Consider the following 19,643-nt stretch of genomic DNA (forward strand, 5'->3'; position numbering starts at 1 on the left):
GACTAAATAATTCAGCTCGTGTTATTTTAATTTCTTTCGATTCTACAACTGCTGTTTATTCAATCAACTGTACCGGGAACTGTTTCTTTCTTTATTTTAATTCCTCTGTTCATTTGAGTGAGCATGCACTCTGATCAACCAATTAACCAATCCATTACGGTCTTTAATGTTCTCTTTTTCATAGCCACTAGCATTTAATTGATTGATTTTATTCACAATATTAACATTTAGACTCTTGATCTTATGACATATTTGATCATATTAAATTGATTAATAATTTATGTTACTTTTTTGTATAAAGATAGAAAGGAGCATAAAATATATATTACCAGGAGCTTGAATTGTTTGTTATTCTTCTATTATTGTTCATGAAACTCATCATTTATCATTCAAACATCTATTTTTATCCAACTAAACGTAAGAATGATAATATGAAAATGATGATCCCATTAAATCAAAATTTCGATTTAATTTTAGAAATGTTCACTATTAAAAGCTCAGGTTGCGTAATTTTATTTTATTCATTTTATTTAAAAATTAAGCACTTTAATTAAAAGACCAACAATTTTATACATTGTTCTATTGTGAGTTCCAACTACATCAAAACTTCTTTGCATCAATATCTAAGCATAAAATATCAGCCTTCCAGGAATGACATGTATATCATGGTATTTACTCTTTAATTGACGACGTGTTATAGAGATAATTAAAAAAACATATTATAAAGGTAGATGCATAAAATATAAAAATAAAAATAAATATGAAATATGAAAAACTAAAAAAAAATAAAGAAAACTTTTATTTAATAAAAACAAAAAAATTAAGAAAACATAAAATCAGCCGATGAATGTATATTACTATTTAACGGTATGATCAAATTGATTTCACTTATTAACCGGATAATAATCCGGTTAAAAATGACTTAAAAATTACTTTTTTATAAAAGATAATTATATTTTATTTTTTATAATTCTATTTAAATTTTAATTAAATAATTAAAAATATTATCAAAATGAATACATATTTAATAAATTCTATAAATACTCTTGTATTTCACTTCTAACAATTGATTAAATAAATTTTATAATTATATTTAATTATTTTTAATATTTACCGCACCACGTGAATAATAAAATCTGATAATGTATTTAATAGTAATATAATATTTAGAAATAAATTCGAAACATAACCGAAGAAAAAAAATTGATCATCACCAATTTGAGAAAGAAAGGGAGAGGAACGCAAAGGTAAAGTCCAAAGGAGAATACGACGAAGCGATGGCAGTGAGCGCAACGGTGATCGGATCACTTCTGGGGCTTGGCACCCAAATGTACTCCAATGCTCTCCGCAAGCTCCCTTACATGCGACGTGCGGTTCATTCCCTTTTTCACCCCCCATTTCCTTATGTATTTGAACTCGTTCCTAATTTGAAACCCTAGGCTATAATTTGAACTTTAAATTGGAAACGCGAAATGCAGATCCGTGGGAGCACCTGTTGGGGATGGGTCTCGGAGCAGTGTTTGTGAACCAGCTAGTGAATTGGGACGCTCAGCTCCAAAAGGACCTTGACCAAATGCTCGAAAAAGCCAAGGCAGCCAACGAGCGCCGCTACTTTGGTCAGTGATCCTATTTCCTAAAACTAACGCTTAGATTTTATCAATTTACATGAAATCAGAACAACCATTATCATCTGCAGTCAATTTTATTTGAATCTTATTTCAGTATGATCCAGATCATGCAGCTTTGTCTTTGCTTGCTATGTTATAGTCTCGCTTTTTTTCCGGAATTCTCTCAGTGTTATATATGTATTATAAGTTCCTAAATAAAGAGGTAGTAAAAAATTGTTTCTTTATCCCACACTTTTGCAAATATCGAGTTGGAACCGGATATTTTGTTTCCATATTATATTTATGTTAGCTGATCAAGCTTAAGATTAAAGTTACATATCTTACCTGCTTGCATACCATTGTTTTGACATATAATTTCCTTCCTTTCTCTTTCAACTGCAGATGATGATGATTGATGCTTTAGCCCTATAATCATATAAGAAATTCATGCTCCGAGCAACCGTGATCATAAAACTAGTTCAGGTTATGGACGGATTATTTTGGACTGTTTTCTTGTTTTTGATCCTGTTGAACCTTTTCTTCTTTTTCTTATTTTGTTGTTGAATATAGGCTTCATTGCCTTGTGATTCTGGATGCAAAGTGCAAACTGGCTAGTGCAAGCTAATAAATGATTCAATGAAATCACCCTATTTTCAAGCTGCAGTGTTCTTAAATTTGAAACTATATCCAATTGCTGTCACTGTAGATTTCATTTTGATTTGTTAACTTATATACCAATATACCACTCCCTTTGCAATGTTTAGCATAGTAGTGCTTGATGCTTTGTTGTTTTCCTTTTTCAAAATAGTCGAGTAATCCATTAGTTGTTTGTTAAAAGCTGAAATGTGTATTTCTTTAGATAATCTGCGATTGTGGCTGTGGAGGATTGGTTTGTCATCCGCACAGCCTAATTTATTGGTGTATGATAACTACGAATCATCACATGGCAGCTTTGAAATAGTGAGTCAGTGCCTAGGGCTGCATGCATGCTTATAGATTGCAACGGGGCAGGGTGCCCCGACCCTGACCTGAAATATGGCATACTCCACCCGACCCCACCCCAGAATGTAGTGTTATTTTACCCATCCTGACCCAATTTGAGTAAATAAATTACCGAAAATCAAAACTAACCCTTTATTTGAAAATCAAAACAGAAAAAACCCTAAAAGTTCCAAATCCTAATTGAGAAAGGGGAAACCAAAAGTAACCGTTTATTTGAACTGCTTTATTGTAGGCCTTAATGCCTTGGAATCCACCCAATTTGGCACAATCTTCATTACCCAGATTTGGTTCCATGATCGTCGTCTTATGCCAAGGCTTCAACGGCAAGAAAACAGACCCAACAGAAGAAACAGCTTCCCTGTTAACTTTCAAATCGCCAAGACTCGAAAGACAAGAGCAAGTGCCACAGATTTCACAGTTGGTCCATCTAGTAGGCGAACGTGAGACAAATTTTGGGAATCAAAGACACAAAAAATGGGAAAAATTTTAGTACCTTAAATCTGACTCCATCTTACATATAACCCATATCTCTGAACCCTAAACCCTTTACAATCTACGTATGAGAATTCTCAACAAAAACTTTTCAAAACAAGCTGGATTTTCCAACCATGTAGGAGTAACTTGAACCGTTACATGATGTAAAACAAAGCTGATGTCAAATATTAAGGATACTTGTAGTCAATCAATCATTTCACTGGAGGTTGTTGAACAACAAATATACATGATGGTTTATACACCTAGTACATAATAGTATTGTTTGTTTCTATATTATTAAGTGCCAGTTACACATACAGCAATTTAGGACTTATGTTTCAAGGAACAAGTTTCCAAGCTAACTGCATAGTTTGATAGTCGATGTAAGGTTGCAATGTCCACGTCAGGGAATAGCTCTCTAGTTCTTCGGACGTTGAGTTGAGGTTTAGAGAATTAACGATCTTATCCTGCAACAGAAGGGTGATGTTTTGTCTCTGTTCTAGAGAAAACCAACGAAAGAGAAAACAGAAATTGTTCCGGGACTCCATCTTTGATGATCGATGGGCTACTTTCCGTATCAGATGCATGACAATGCACATTAAGATCAGTACCTGCATTGTACAATCCTGCTTCACCATACTATAAATGATTCCCATCAAGACGGCATAATCTGTAATTTCAGGTTCTCGAAGTCGAGATGGAGTCATTTCATCCTGGAGTGAGTGAAAAATGAATAGAGGTAAGGAAACAACAAACCACATTCTTTACAATAAACTGGAAGATGGTGTTTGTTTTTACTGTGTAAGGTCTGCAAAGCTCTTATGTCTGCGCCGCGCAGATCACGCGCAGACATTGGGCTTCGCAGACCGTTTGTTTTTTAGAAGACAGAAGCTCTTCTAACGTCTGCGCGTGGTCTGTGCGGCGCAGACGTGATCTTATGTATGCAGACGTCTTTTAACCTCTTCAAAGAGGTTTTATATTTAATTTTATATTATATTTGATTTTAATATTAATTTTTTAAATAAATAAAATATTAATTTTTTAATATTATATTATAGATATTAATTTTAATATTAATTTTTAAAATAAAATAAATATTAATTTTTTAATATTATATTATAGATATTAATTTTAATATTAATTTTTAAAATAAAAATTAATTTTTTAATATTATATTATAGATATTTAATTTTATATCATATAAATTATTTTATATATTATTAAAATTTTATATTTATTTTAATTATTTTGATTTAAGTTTAAATATAATATTTTTTTGGATTTGTTATTTTTAAATTATATTTAAACTTTTTATACAAAATGTAAGTATTTAAACCACATTGCTTAATAAAAAATGATTTCATTGTTTGATAATTAAGATTTTAAAATATAAAAAATTATAAATTATGTTTTTAAAATTTTAAATATAATCACAATTAAATAAAAATAATCAAAAAATAATTTGATAAATTAAAAAATATTTTCTAAAAATATCATATAATTATAAAAATAAATTATGAATATATATTTAAAAAAAATTAAAAGTATTACATAATTGCATATTTAAAAAATCATATAATTTAATGATCATTTATAAATTTTATTCTATAAAACTTATAAAACTAATAATACATGTGATTATGTGAGACTTATAATAGAATTAATAAGGTGGTGTTTGTTTTTCTAAAAAAATTATTATTGTAGTTGTATGAATTATTTAAATTTCAGTATTGTAAAACTAAAATTATTTAAATCTCAGTATTGTAAAACTCTTTTAAGTTTAAAAAATCAGTTTATTTATATTTCAGTTTATTTTAGCAATCTGCAGACTTTAAAAAACAAACAGTATTCTTCTTGCAGACTGCAGACTTTTGGTCCACCTCTTCTGCTGCAGATGCCTGCATATGTGGTCTGCAGACTGTAGACATTTTACTTCTGCAAAAACAAACACCTCCGAAGAGTCGAAGTGAAGCATAAAACCTACTTCACCACTACTACTTTCTCGTGGATGTAGTCCGATGCTAGATTCCATGTCCAACAGCGGAGATAAATGTTCATTTGCCATTTGCAGTGCAGCTGTGGCATCCCTCAAATGGCATTCGAGATCATTCAGTAAGCTTTTGACTGCACGCCATAAGTTGTCTATCCTTGAACAACATATTTACCGGATAAAAGTACAGGTGAAGATAATAAGACTGCAAATAGAGCGTTAACTTTAATCAAATGATCATACAGTCCATGTAGGCATGTGCATACTTCTGATATGAAAGATCACCACGTAAGTACAGAACTTATATGAAATGAGATGAATAAGGACCGTCCCTATAAGATAAATTACTACATAATCAAGAGTTTATCCGATAGGCGAAACTTTTAAGTAGCTTAGCTTACAATCATATACATAACGAATTATAGCTTACTACATAAATGCTTCTATGAAGGATGGAAGTACTTACATTTGCTTGTATTATGTACGCAGTCACGACTGTTAATACAATCGGGCTTCAAGGTACGAATTTAATCTCTCTGTTTCATTGGTTTTAAGGACGTTATCGATGGAGTTGGACCTGTCGTTAATTGGAGGGTGCCGAAGAAACTCTGAAAGAGGATTGGGAAAGAAACTATCACAAAGGAAAACTAACAAAGGAAAACTAGCAAGGGCACCATCCTATCAATTGCAACGGATGTAGAAAATATAATGCGGGATACAAAAAGCACCAACCTAGTCCTTGCTGAAAGCCAGTGAGTAGTCTGCCTCCAACAGCCACCAATTCATCAAGCTTTGCCACCCTGCAATGTCCGGAAACACCATTTCAGAATTCTGTAAAAACCCAGCACTTCATCACTTATATGTCAATTAAAAATGAAGATGCATCTAGAATATATGAATCCAACTCCATGCGAAGGTGCCGATATACGATATTCCAAAGCAATTAACACTTCTAAATCCGATGTATAGAAGCATTGGAATAAGTTCAACACTGTGAAAAATAAAATTCATGCCTTGATTACCTTGTTAAAAAATCTATATAAATTTGGAAAATCTTCCTCCTTTGTTTCTCCTTTTAATTTCTTCTCTTCTTCACGATCCATTCCTTAAAAAAAAAGTCTGCAGCCCAAAAACAGGTACAAACCATCATTTTTGGCAGAGAAAACAATCAAAAGATTAACGTAATTGTCGTAAAGGAAATTCCAACTTTCAGAAAAAGAAGAAAAAATTATTTCTAAGAATGCATATCATCGAATACACTCTTTGAAGCATATCACCGAACATCTTGCTTGTGTTGCATACTTACCCTTCTGTAAAATAGTGAGCCCTCGAAAATAAAATTGGTTTTCAGGAACGTAAGATATTGTTGCAATACTTCATATAGTTTTTTTGGGTTTAAATTATGATGAATTTTTTTTCCTTGAAAGAAAGTAAGAAGCCTAGCCCGTTAAAAGTACTACTTTAATCACTCAGCTTTCAACTTTAAAACATGCGTCTACTTTAATAAAACGATAATATATAGGGATGTACATGGGTCGGGTCGGGTTTTCAGTTAACCTGACTTGATCTGAAAGTTATATATCCTCTACTCGAATTTAACCTGACACGAAAAATATATACCCTCCACACAACTCAAACCGATCCTACTTTTTGAGATAAAACCCAAATCTGATCTGACCCGAAATAATATATATATATTAAAAAATATTATTTATATTCAATAAAATAGAGATTTAATTGAAAAAATATATATATATAGAGGGGCATTATTGAAATTATCCCTAAATATAAATGTAAAATTACATATTTTTCTCGGGCCGGGTCGGGTATACAACAACAAAACCCTATTCTCATATGCAATGGGATAAGGGGGAGGTAGGGTAGTAGGCTGCCCCTAACGTCAGGTTGAGAGTAACTTCCGTGGAAGACCTCCGGCAGTAAGAAAATTAAAAATAAAGATAAAATACAATTCATATTGTTGAAACATTTTGATATTTCGATATAACAAATTAAGTTAAATGGATTTTAAGATTTTCCAAATGATTTTCTAAGTATATTCGATATAACTATTCGAATATCAAAACATTACTCCAAATATTTCAAAAATCATTTTTAATCCTTACTTAAGTGTAAAATTAAGTTTTAATCATAAAACAATTTCAAAATAATCTTACAAAGTATTTCGAACCAATTCAAAGCCAAAAATTACAGATTGCTCAGAGGGAACCGATTCCCCCCCATAGGAGGAACCGATTCCCCCTAAATGGTTTTGGCCCCGAGATTTCCAGAATGCTCGGAGGGAACCGATTCCCCCATAGGAGGAACCGATTCCCCCCTAAACAGTTTTGCTCCGAGAATTCCAGTATGCTCGGAGGGAACCGATCCCCCCCAAGGGGGTACCGATTCCCCCCTTGTACAACGGTCGAAATATTTGAATTTTACACTTAGGAACCGATTCCCTTCAAGGGGGAACCGATTCCCCCCACGCTCCAAGCTGTTTTATTAAATGTTTTCACACTAAAACGGCTATAATATCTTCTCTAATCATCCCCAACGTTCAGAAGTGATCCAAGGTGTATTTAAGCAAGCTTAGAAGCCATTGATCAATAACAAGAAACATCAAGCAACTAGAATCAAGAGAGAATCAAAGAGAAAGCATCAAACCTCAAGTTTGAGCATTTCAAGCCTATTTTCATTCAATATTCATTTTGCTTTCAAGAACACTTTTTGTGCTCAATTGTATTCATCTTTGAGTGTTCTTTTCTTTGTTCTAGAATTGTGCAAACATCTTACCTTGTGAGGTTTTCTTGTAAGTTTGCAAATTTGTAATCTTCTTTTTGGGAAAAAGAGTGTTCTCAAGAGTTGGGGTATACTCTTGAGGGAATTGTAAGGTTATCTCTTTGGCCTCAAAAGAAAGAACAAATTAGTGAATTTGTTGGAAAATCCTTAGTGTGGATAGCTAAGGTAGTGGACGTAGACTTTATTTGAGAAAGTCAAACCACTGTAAATCGCTGTGCAATTACTTTCAATTTTCTGCAAAAGCTTCCACAAAAATTTTAATTGCCAATTCACCCCCCTCTTGGCCGATTCCGTCAATCGATTAACTCAACAATTGGTATCAGAGCCTAACTCATTTGAAGGTTTTATCGCCTCTTGAGTCGATTCGGGAAGAGTTATATCGATTATTAAAGTCATCAATGGCCTCCGCTTCAAACTTCGACTCCGGTCTTGATTCGATGCCCGTCAACAAGCCTCCTTTCTTCAATGGAGCTAATTACGCCTATTGGAAGAATAGAATGATGTACTTCATTCAAGCAAGTGACATGGGAGCATGGAATGCCGTAGAAGAAGGATACATCAAGCCTATCACTCATCCAAGGTTGTGGAGTGAAGGAGAGACAAGAATGTTCCAGCTCAACTCCAAAGCCATCCATATTATTTTTTGTGCTCTTGGACCAGATGAATACGGAAGAGTTTCATCGTGTACAACCGCCAAAGAAATATGGGACAAGCTTCAAGTCACACATGAAGGTACATACGAGGTAAAGAAATCAAAAATTAGTATTCTAACGCATAGCTATGAAAATTTCAGGATGAAACCAAATGAAGACATCAAAGCTATGACGGATAGATTTTCAACGATTGTCAATGGTCTCAAATCATATGGAGAGATCATCTCAAATGAAAAGCTTGTGAGGAAGTTAGTCTACTCCCTCCCAAAATCATGGCAATCAAAGAAGACGGCAATCATCGAGTCTAAGGACCTATCGTCCTTAACTCTTGAAGAACTTATCGGTTCACTCCTCACTCATGAGATGATGCTCGAAGATGAGGTGGACCTTGATAAAGTTGAAGAGACACCAAAGGAAAAGGAGAAGAAGAAAAATATTGGAGTTGCTCTCAAATCCACAAAAGATGAGAGTGATTCTAATAATGATGATGATGACGAGGAAATGGCATTGTTTGCCAAACGGTTCAGAAAAATGATGAGACCTTACCAAGGAAGAAAATTCAAACGAAACGAAGGCCTCAAAAATGAACCAAAAGAGAAGGACCCAATCATTTGCTATGAATGCAAAAAGCCGGGGCATGTCAAATATGATTGCCCACAATTGAAGAAAAATGGTCAATCAAAGAATAAGCACAAGGCTCATGTGGCTACATGGAGCGATGAAGAAGGTTCCGATGAAGAGGAACAAGAAGTAGCAAACTTGTGCTTGATGGCATTCGGGGAAGATTCTAAGGTAACCTCTAACTCATCCGATTTTGATGATTTATCTTATGATGAGTTATTTGAGGAATACAATGGGTTGGCTTCGGATTATGAGAACTTGTTTTTAAAATATAAAAATGATGTTTCAAAATTGAAAAATGAAAACAAACTCATATCCAAAACCAACAACGATCTTGAAAGTAAAATCAAAGATTTGCAAATCAAACTAGAAGAGTTTGAAAAGAAAAATTTAGATTTGCAAAAGTTACTTTCAAATATCAATGATGATCATCAAAAGAAAATTGATGATCTTAAAACTTCTTTTGATAAAGTTGGAACAAAACATTTTGAAAAAGGTGGAAATTCAAAATCCAACTTTGTTAGAAAAAGTTTTAGAAACTACAATCATAGAGGTCCCCAAAGAACCTCTAATGGAAAAATCATTAGAAGTATGTGGGTTCCTAAAGAACTCATTACTACTGAAGATAAAAATATCCTACACAAATGGATACCTAAGGGGACTAGGATTTTGGAAACTAATGAATATGGACCCAAAAGAATTTGGGTACCCAAAATCAAAAATTAATCTATGTTTGTAGGGAAAGGAGCATTGCTACAAGGCACGGGAAACAAATTCAAATTCATGGTACCTTGATAGTGGATGCTCAAGACATATGACTGGAGACAAAAGCCGGTTCATTGAGCTTAACGCCAAAAATGGAGGAGAAGTGACTTTTGGAGACAATTCAAAAGGTCACATTGAAGGTATTGGTACAATAGGTAATACCTCTTCCATACAAATTAAGAATGTTTTATATGTGAATGGATTAAAGCATAATCTATTGAGTATTAGTCAATTATGCGATAAAGGATTCAATGTCTTATTTGAAATTAATGGTTGTAAAGTCATTGACATTGCATCTAATCAGATTATGCTTGTTGGTCATAGAATAGGAAACATTTACATGGTGCATTTAGATTCTATTGATATGACTAATTTATGCCTAGTTGCTAAGGATGAGCATGATAGTTGGTTATGGCATAGGAGACTAGGTCATGCTAGTATGAGTGTTTTGCAACGGTTAATTCAAGGAGACTTAGTAAGAGGGTTGCCTAAGCTTAAATTTGATAATGATAAAATCTGTGATGCTTGTGCTAAAGGAAAACAAAAACGAGTTTCTTTTAAATCTATTAATGATGTATCAACTAGTAGAGTATTACAATTGATCCATTTAGATCTTTTTGGGCCAACTAGAACTACTAGCTTGGGAGGAAAACAATATGCATTTGTCTTGGTAGATGACTATTCTAGATACACTTGGGTTCTATTCTTAAGTACTAAAGATGAAGCATTAGAAAATTTCATCACATTTTCAAAAATAATCCAAAATGAAAAAGGTTACTCTATCACTAGTGTTAGAAGTGATCATGGAACTGAATTTGAAAATCTTGGATTTATTGAGTTTTGTAATTCTAATGGTATTAGCCATAATTTTTCAGCACCTAGAACCCCTCAACAAAATGGAGTTGTTGAGAGGAAAAATCGAACTTTAGAAGAAATGGCTAGAACCATGCTTTGTGAAAATAATTTGCCAAAATATTTTTGGGCGGAAGCCACAAATACCGCTTGTTATGTTGTAAATTGAGTAATGATTAGGCCAATTTTAAAGAAAACTCCATATGAAATTCTCAAAAATAAAAAGCCTAACATTAGTTATTTTCATCCTTTTGGATGTAAATGTTTTGTTTTAAACAACGGTAAAGAGAATCTTGGCAAATTTGATGCTAAAAGTGATGAAGGAATTTTTCTGGGTTATTCCTTAAATTCTAAAGCTTATCGTGTATTTAATAAAAGAACTTTAGTTGTAGAAGAGTCTATACATGTTGTTTTCGATGATAATCCCCTTCCAAGGAGGGATTCTTCTGTTAATGATGATGTAGGTATTGTACAAGCAAATGACGTTAGACATGACGTTGGAGAGTCATCATCAAAGGAAGAAACAAAAGATGAAGAAACTCATGATCCCCTCGAGAATCCAACCATTGAAGAAAGGGAAGTATCTTTTCCAAGAGAGTACAACCATGTCAAGGATGGTGAAATTATAGGTGATCCATCAAAAGGGGTAACTACTCGATCTTCTCTTAGAAATATCTGTAATTATGTTGCATTTATTTCATGCATAGAGCCTAAGAACATCAAAGAAGCATTAAAAGATGAACATTGGATTATGGCTATGCAAGAAGAATTAAATCAATTTGAGAGAAGTAAAGTATGGACATTAGTTGAAAGGCCTAGTAATAAATCTACTGTAGGTACTAGATGGGTTTTTAGAAATAAACTTGATGAAAGTGGTAATATAGTGAGGAACAAGGCTAGACTTGTTGCTCAAGGCTATACTCAAGAAGAAGGCATAGACTATGATGAAACATACGCTCCCGTAGCTAGGATGGAAGCAATTAGAATGTTATTGGCATTTGCATGTTTCAATGAATTTAAATTATATCAAATGGATGTTAAAAGTGCATTTTTAAATGGTTTTATAAAAGAAGAAGTGTACGTGGAACAACCTCCAGGTTTTGAAGATTCAAATTTTCTGGATCATGTTTTAAAATTGACAAAAGCTCTTTATGGTTTAAAACAAGCTCCTAGAGCTTGGTATGAAAGATTGTCAAATTTTTTAATTGAAAAAGATTTTTTAAAAGGAAAGGTTGACACTACATTGTTTTTAAAGAGAAAAGGTAAAGATTTATTAGTAGTTCAAATTTATGTTGATGATATAATATTTGGTTCTACTAATGATGTTCTTTGCCAAGAATTTTCTAAGCTAATGCAAAGTGAGTTTGAGATGAGCATGATGGGGGAGCTCTCATTTTTCTTGGGACTCCAAATCAAGCAAAGAAAAGATGGCATCTTCATTAATCAAGCTAAGTACGTCAAAGATATGCTCAAGAAATTTGGACTGGAAAATGGGAAACCTCATAACACTCCAATGAGCTCTTCAACAAAGCTTGACTTAGATGAAGGAGGTAAATGTGTAGATGTTAAATTATATAGGTCAATGATTGGCTCTTTGCTTTATCTAACTGCAAGTAGACCGGACATTATGTTTAGTGTTTGCTTATGTGCTAGATTTTAATCATGTCCTAAGGAATCACATTTACTAGCTGTTAAGAGAATCTTTAGATACCTTAAGGACACTCCTAGTTTAGGACTTTGGTATCCTAGAGACTCTAGCTTTAGCTTGCATGCCTTTTCTGATGCGGATTATGGAGGATGCAAATTAGATAGGAAAAGCACCTCCGGTACTTGTCAATTCCTTGGAAATATGTTGATTTCTTGGTTTTCAAAGAAACAAAATTGTGTTGCATTATCCACTACTGAAGCGGAATACATTTCAGCCGGTAGTTGCTGTGCACAAGTTTTATGGATGAAACAACAACTTTTTGATTATGGAATTGAAGTAGGTACCATTCCTATCAAGTGTGGCAATACTAGTGCTATTTGTCTCACTAAAAATCCCATCCAACACTCTAGAACTAAGCACATTGAAATAAGACATCACTTCATTAGAGACCATGTCACTAAGGAAGATGTAGTTCTAGAATTTGTTGATACTTTGCACCAATTAGCGGATATCTTTACAAAACCCTTAGACAAGGAAAGATTTTGGACACTTAGGAGAGAATTAGGTTTGACCAACCTATCTTCACTTAGTGTTTAAAATAATTTTAGCACTTTTAATAAATCTTGAAAAATGCTTATAATAATAATTTTTGATTGCATTCTTGCTATTAGTTAGGGGGAGTTTGTGATTCTTAGTGAAAATTAATTTTATGTTCAAAATCGATTAAAGATTAATTTAATTGTTTGAACATAATTAATTTTTGATATATGAGTTGCCAATCCCACTAGAAAAGATTAATTTAGCATTTTGTGCTTAAAAAATCGGATTTTAGCATTTTGGTGCAGAGGGAATCGATCCCCCCCTGAGGGAACCGATTCCCCCTTTGAAGGGGAACCGATCCCCCCCCCCTGAGGGAACCGATTCCCCCTTTGAAGGGGAACCGATTCCCCCCCACAGGGGAATCGATACCCCCCTGGGGTTCTGTTAAATCAGGCAGAACACCCCAAAAACCCCAAAATCCTCATTTTTCTTCTTCCGCCGTTTATCACCCTATAAGCACTCAAATCTTCATTCTTGCCTCAAATCATTGATTTCAATCGGAAATCACTTCAAATATCATCTCCTAAACTTGCAATCATCATTAAAATCGTGCAAACAACATCTAAATCCCCTCAATCTTCATCTTTCAAGGTAAATTTTTCTAAACTCTCTATTTCATTGATTTTGAACATAGGATTAGTTTTAATTAGTTCTAGGTTGAAATAGTGATCGGGCATTGATTATTTAGGGATTAGAAACTAGATGTTACAACTAATTTTATCAAAACACAAGAATTTTTCAAAATTTTTTAAATTTTCGAAATAAAAAAAAATGTTATTTTCAAATTATTGTGTTTTGATTAAATTATGTTGTTGTTATGAGAAACTATACATATATTGTTTCTCAAAACCATATTTTTCAAAAGTTTTTCAAAAACTTTGCCCATTAGGATTGATTTAGAGAATCTTGAAATATTGAGGACTCATTTGAGTTTTGGGATTAATTGAATTGCATACATTTGTTTTTAAAATTGCAGGTTATCAATTCTATTCCGATTTCCTAAACCATGTCAAATCCTAAACGTCCTAGGTCTTCATCTAGTCGTTCTAGTCGTCAACCAAATCCTCCTCCTATTCCTCAAAATCCTATTCCAAATCTTGATCCTAACTTGACTATCCAAAATTCTTGTTTCAATCAACCGGGTCCTAAAGATTATCGTTATTGGTTTTACCAATATTTTGACTCATATAAGATTAGGGAAGAACGTATCCCATCTCTTCAAACTATGGTTGATATTAACTTTAAATATCTCCCTATCTTGCACGAATGGAAATTTGATAAACTTTTCGAACTTGAACCCATTGTCTATCATCAACTTGTTCGTATCTTCTACTGTAATGCCGTTTGTATCAAAAATCGTGACAAAACCAAAACCATAGGAGTGCGTTCCTACCTCCTAGGTCAATATTTTCATCTTGATCCGGATTACATAGCCAATGCCTTAGGCTTGGACAATGAAGGTTTATCAAACGAAAAACAAGTTTTAGGCTCACGATATAAACGGAATGATAGTGCAAGTGTTTTAGATCTCCATGAGCGTTTCCTTCATCTCATGATCACTTGGTGGTTTCGACCATCCGGGGATCGATATTCAACTCTTAGAGATTTAGATCTTTGGTGGTTGCACTGTTTTGAAAACAATATAAAAATAAACCTCTCCGAGATTATCTTTGCTGAAATTGTTGAAACTGTTAACCTAGTGCCAAATAAGAAACTATGTTCTTCACTAGTTTACGGTTGTATCCTTAGTAATCTCTTTTCTAAAGCTAAACTCCGAGTTGGTCTAGATGCCTCATTTCCTCTTAAGAAACAAATCAATCTTCTTTCTTTAACAAGAGCGGGATGGGTCAAAAATAAGGAAACCGGTGCATGGGTTCGATCTTCTACTCCGGGAGCTAGTTCTTCACAAGCTCCACCCGAAGCTGACGAAGATCCCGAGTTTGAACTAAAAGAATATTGTTTCAACACTTTTGATATTTTGGATTGTTTGATTTTGTGGATTGTTGGATTTTGGATTTATGAATAGTGTGAACTTATATGTTTTATTCATTTTTGCATCATCATTAGCAATATGACCAATTTTGCCATATCACATTATTTATGAATATTGATTTATGAAACTAATGGCTAATCTCTCTTTTGATTGTGATCTTAGCAGCTTAAGCTTATAATTAATAAATCAATTGGCTAAATGATTTCAAAACCTTGTTTTACAATGTCTTTTTGATTTAACAAAAAGGGGGAGAAGAATAGGTGTTAAATGATTTACATAATAAATTGAAGAAGTGTTAAAGTAAGGGGGAGTAATTTCAAAACTTGATTTCAAAAATCTTAAAATTACTAAAAATGTTTTGTTATATCAAAAAGGGGGAGATTGTTGAAACATTTTGATATTTCGACATAACAAATTAAGTTAAATGGATTTTAAGATTTTCCAAATGATTTTCTAAGTATATTTGATATAACTATTCCAATATCAAAACATTACTCCAAATATTTCAAAAATCATTTTTAATCCTTACTTAAGTGTAAAATTAAGTTTTAATCATAAAACAATTTCAAAATAATCTTACAAAGTATTTCGAACCAATTCAAAGCCAAAAATTACAGATTGCTCAGAGGGAACCGATTCCCCCCCATAGGAGGAACCGATTCCCCCTAAATGGTTTTGGCCCCGAGATTTCCAGAATGCTCGGAGGGAACCGATTCCCCCATAGGAGGAACCGATTCCCCCCTAAACAGTTTTGCTCCGAGAATTCCAGTATGCTCGGAGGGAACCGATCCCCCCCAAGGGGGTACCGATTCCCCCCTTGTACAACGGTCGAAATATTTGAATTTTACACTTAGGAACCGATTCCCTTCAAGGGGGAACCGATTCCCCCCACGCTCCAAGCTGTTTTATTAAATGTTTTCACACTAAAACGGCTATAATATCTTCTCTAATCATCCCCAACGTTCAGAAGTGATCCAAGGTGTATTTAAGCAAGCTTAGAAGCCATTGATCAATAACAAGAAACATCAAGCAACTAGAATCAAGAGAGAATCAAAGAGAAAGCATCAAACCTCAAGTTTGAGCATTTCAAGCCTATTTTCATTCAATATTCATTTTGCTTTCAAGAACACTTTTTGTGCTCAATTGTATTCATCTTTGAGTGTTCTTTTCTTTGTTCTAGAATTGTGCAAACATCTTACCTTGTGAGGTTTTCTTGTAAGTTTGCAAATTTGTAATCTTCTCTTTGGGAAAAAGAGTGTTCTCAAGAGTTGGGGTATACTCTTGAGGGAATTGTAAGGTTATCTCTTTGGCCTCAAAAGAAAGAACAAATTAGTGAATTTGTTGGAAAATCCTTAGTGTGGATAGCTAAGGTAGTGGACGTAGACTTTATTTGAGAAAGTCAAACCACTGTAAATCGCTGTGCAATTACTTTCAATTTTCTGCAAAAGCTTCCACAAAAATTTTAATTGCCAATTCACCCCCCTCTTGGCCGATTCCGTCAATCGATTAACTCAACACATATGTAAATAAATAAATACATATTAGAACAGTCTTCATATGCGCGTCTGTACTGGAAAGTAATTCCTGCAAATAAATTCATGCGTAAAAATCTCTGTATACAGACAGAAACGTAAGTCCCGACTAAATTTAAAAAGAGAAAATATGAAGAGAAGGATAATCAGAAGTCAACGATAACAAGCGACAAGAAAGAATAAAGTCAAATGGGTTAAAAACCTAAACTTAGGCAATATTATTCCGCTACCCTAGTTCTAAGCCGTCATAAATTCTAATGACAGAAGCATATAAAAAGTAGAAGTCATGAAAATTACTACAAAGACATTAAAAAGATGACAGAGATGTTGCACCCTATGACTGTGACCCACACTACTCGGCTACCCTGGTCTTAAGTCTCCATACTTTCCTATCAGAGGTCATGTCTTCGGTAAGGGCTAAATCTTTCAAATCAGATCTTAAGCAATCTACCCACTTCTTCCTTGGTCGTCCTCTCCTTCTGGCACCGTCGACTGTAATCGACTTTACCTTCCTGACCGTATCCGACTTATACTCGGTAAGGGTATTTCCACCCTAAACCCGAATTCTACTCGATCTGAACACAACCTCTAAAAAATTCGACCGACTCAACCCGAACTCAAAATTTTAAAAAATTCCAACCTGATCGGGTCGGAACCTGTCGGATCCGAGTCCCATACCCATCCCTAATAATATATATTACCATTTTTTTATTAATAAAGGGTGAGTATAAGGTAATATACTAATATTTATTCAAAGATCCTCAACTATTTAATATTGAATGCTTTTACCCTTAGCATACATGGTGCTTAAACCTAAAATTTCAAATAATAATAACCTCAAAAAATAATATCACCATTTTATAAATAAATATATATCCATTATCTATAAATAACATTTGAATATACGTTGAATAATCGAAATTAAAAATTATTATTTTTGATTAATTTATTATTTGATAATGAACACTCAAATACTCTGTGGTATATAGTGTTCGAACCTGAAACCTCTAGAAATAACAACCATTAACGTAATGACAAACATGTTAAATGCATATATGTAGATTGGAGTCCAATAAACCCTCGAGCTTGGACAAGAAAGAAATGGAGTAGGTCTCGATTGCGATCTTCTAACTATCGAACAACATTAACACCATCACACTCAATAATTATAACAAAAGAGACGACTTCAAGCGTGAGACAGAACAAAAGAAATTGTGTGAGATTCAATAGCCTCGGCATCAGGAGTAAACAGTGGCCGGGCACGACTAGCCAATACAAGTCGTGGTTGTCCCGAGCAAGAATGCCAATGGCAGTTGGATTCAAGGCGGAAGGACATATACCATGGACGTTGATTTTAATACACCTGATGAAGACTTAGACCAACAAGCAACTAGTAGTAGTTGAAGGGACTCTTGCATAAAAAAAGTATTATTAAAAAATTTATACTGAGGTTAATATGTTATTATGAAATAATGTCATATTAATATTAAAAAATAATTAAAATATATTATATTAATATTATCGTTAAATTTTTTAACAATAAATGATCAAAATAAAAATAAAATATAATGTTAGACCAGAATTAAAAAAATAATAGATAAATTATTAAAATAGAAACCAAGTAGTAGGAATTTGAACAAATATTTAATTTACCCTAAACAGAAGTTCGGTCAACCCGCGAAAAAACAAACAATCAGCAAAAAATCCCACTCGCACTGCTGTTCATAATCACCGAGCTTCCCTTGTCGCTTTTTCCTTCTTCCATGGCGGGAATGATATACCAGCTCTTAGCCTCCTCCGCGCTTCTCTCTCTTGGTGTATACCACCTCATCTGCACTTCACGTAACTTCCTTAAATCCCCACAAAGCTACTCCGCCAAGCCCTTTTACCCTTTCCCTTTCTCCCCCAACCTCCGCCTCAAACACCTCCCTCTGTATCTCTTTATGCTTTTCCTTTTCATCGCTTTCCTCCACCAATCATTTACCTCCTCCGACCCCGACCCTCTCGTCAAAGGCCGCTCCCCCGTTTACCGCTTCCTCACGCTCAACTCCGCCGCCGTTTTGTTCCTATTCTTTTTTGTTTCCCTTTCTTTTCTCATCTCCGAAACCACCTCGCTTCTTCCGTTCCCTCCTGATCTCTTCTTCGCCTTTGGCTCCGCTCTGTTCTTTCTCCATTACTCCGTTTCCGAATCCGTTGCGTCTGTTCAGACGTCTGATCTCCAGGCGAAATGCGATTCCGTTTCCGCCCGCGTCTCGGCTTTGGCTTCCTTGATGTTTTTGATCCTAGCCTGTCAGCCGAAGCTTTTTATGGCGGAGGTGGGTCTGGGGGCGACGATTTGCTTGCAGGGGCTTTGGGTGTTGCAGACCGGGCTTTCGCTTTACGTTGATGCGTTTATACCCGAAGGGTGCCACAAGTTGCTTGATGTTGTGACTGGGGTCGAGGGATCAACTAAGTGCGACCTCGATGAGTCGCGGCTCAGGGCTGTGGCTATTCTTGATCTGGTGTTCGTGTTTCATGTTATTTTTGTTGTTATCATTGTGATGGTCACTTATGCTCTTGTTGCTAAGACTGTCGGGATGAAGAGACTGGGATCGTACGAGGCATTGCCTGCCAATTCTGCTGATAATAATCATATTCAAATGAAGGCTTTGACTGGCACCCAAGCTTGATCCATTTTCTATATTTCTTTTAATGATTTGTCAGTTTGATTTTTGTTGTTGTGGCATTCATTTCAAGGATTATTGGGTATATCCAAGTTTTGAACTATGTAATATGTGGCCATTTTTTGTGTATACAAGCTGTTTCCATCTTTCTCCTCTTTATGAGCTTGCTGGTACACATTTTCACTTCATTACTCATCTCTCTGTTGTTGAATTCTGCATTCATTGGCGAATGGAAATTCAAATTAGTCCAATGTTTAATAGGCATGAAGAGCAAAGACGCTGCTACTTAAAGTATTAAATCTTTCTCTGTTTATGTAAAGGATTAATTTTTTTTTTTTTGAGTTGCATCTTGTTATTGTTTGAGCTTCCAAGAGTATTGTAAAGTTGGTTTTTTATGAGGTTGTCTATGCTACCATTTGTTCAGAGTCTGTAATTCAATTCCAT

The 19,643-nt window shown here is 34.3% G+C and overlaps 2 protein-coding genes and 2 long non-coding RNA genes across 4 annotated transcripts; 2 read left to right on the plus strand and 2 right to left on the minus strand.

Moving 5' to 3' along the window:
• The first annotated feature begins 1,203 nt into the window (after positions 1 to 1,203).
• Positions 1,204 to 2,264, plus strand: LOC120140614. The gene is made up of 3 exons (XM_039155578.1): positions 1,204 to 1,368; positions 1,479 to 1,616; positions 2,010 to 2,264. Exons 1-3 carry the CDS (start codon positions 1,278 to 1,280, stop codon positions 2,021 to 2,023), a joined length of 243 nt encoding a protein of 80 aa, XP_039011509.1. The 5' UTR covers positions 1,204 to 1,277; the 3' UTR covers positions 2,024 to 2,264.
• Positions 2,265 to 3,515: 1,251 nt separating this feature from the next.
• Positions 3,516 to 5,207, minus strand: LOC120140723. The gene is made up of 3 exons (XR_005517734.1): positions 5,068 to 5,207; positions 3,695 to 3,796; positions 3,516 to 3,550 (listed from the first exon to the last, which is right to left on the minus strand). It is a non-coding gene; the product is annotated as an uncharacterized LOC120140723 (long non-coding RNA).
• Positions 5,208 to 5,644: 437 nt separating this feature from the next.
• LOC120140786 lies at positions 5,645 to 6,142 on the minus strand. Its single transcript, XR_005517739.1, has 3 exons — positions 6,096 to 6,142; positions 5,806 to 5,873; positions 5,645 to 5,681 (listed from the first exon to the last, which is right to left on the minus strand). It is a non-coding gene; the product is annotated as an uncharacterized LOC120140786 (long non-coding RNA).
• Positions 6,143 to 18,238: 12,096 nt separating this feature from the next.
• Positions 18,239 to 19,272, plus strand: LOC120140609. The gene has a single exon (XM_039155573.1). It carries the CDS (start codon positions 18,300 to 18,302, stop codon positions 19,203 to 19,205), a length of 906 nt encoding a protein of 301 aa, XP_039011504.1. The 5' UTR covers positions 18,239 to 18,299; the 3' UTR covers positions 19,206 to 19,272.
• Positions 19,273 to 19,643: the final 371 nt, after the last annotated feature.

Source organism: Hibiscus syriacus, unplaced genomic scaffold, assembly GCF_006381635.1.
Source record: "Hibiscus syriacus cultivar Baekdansim isolate YM2019G1 unplaced genomic scaffold, ASM638163v2 tig00110788_pilon, whole genome shotgun sequence".
Lineage (NCBI taxonomy): Eukaryota > Viridiplantae > Streptophyta > Magnoliopsida > Malvales > Malvaceae > Hibiscus > Hibiscus syriacus.

What these genes read in the sequence shown, in the direction of transcription:
- LOC120140614 (XM_039155578.1), top strand. Translation starts at nt 1,278, where the DNA reads ATGGCAGTGAGCGCAACGGTGATCGGATCACTTCTGGGGCTTGGCACC. An exon ending in CAAGCTCCCTTACATGCGAC is followed by an intron (nt 1,369 to 1,478) that starts GTGCGGTTCATT and finishes CGCGAAATGCAG; the next exon opens with ATCCGTGGGAGCACCTGTTG.
- LOC120140609 (XM_039155573.1), top strand. Translation starts at nt 18,300, where the DNA reads ATGGCGGGAATGATATACCAGCTCTTAGCCTCCTCCGCGCTTCTCTCT.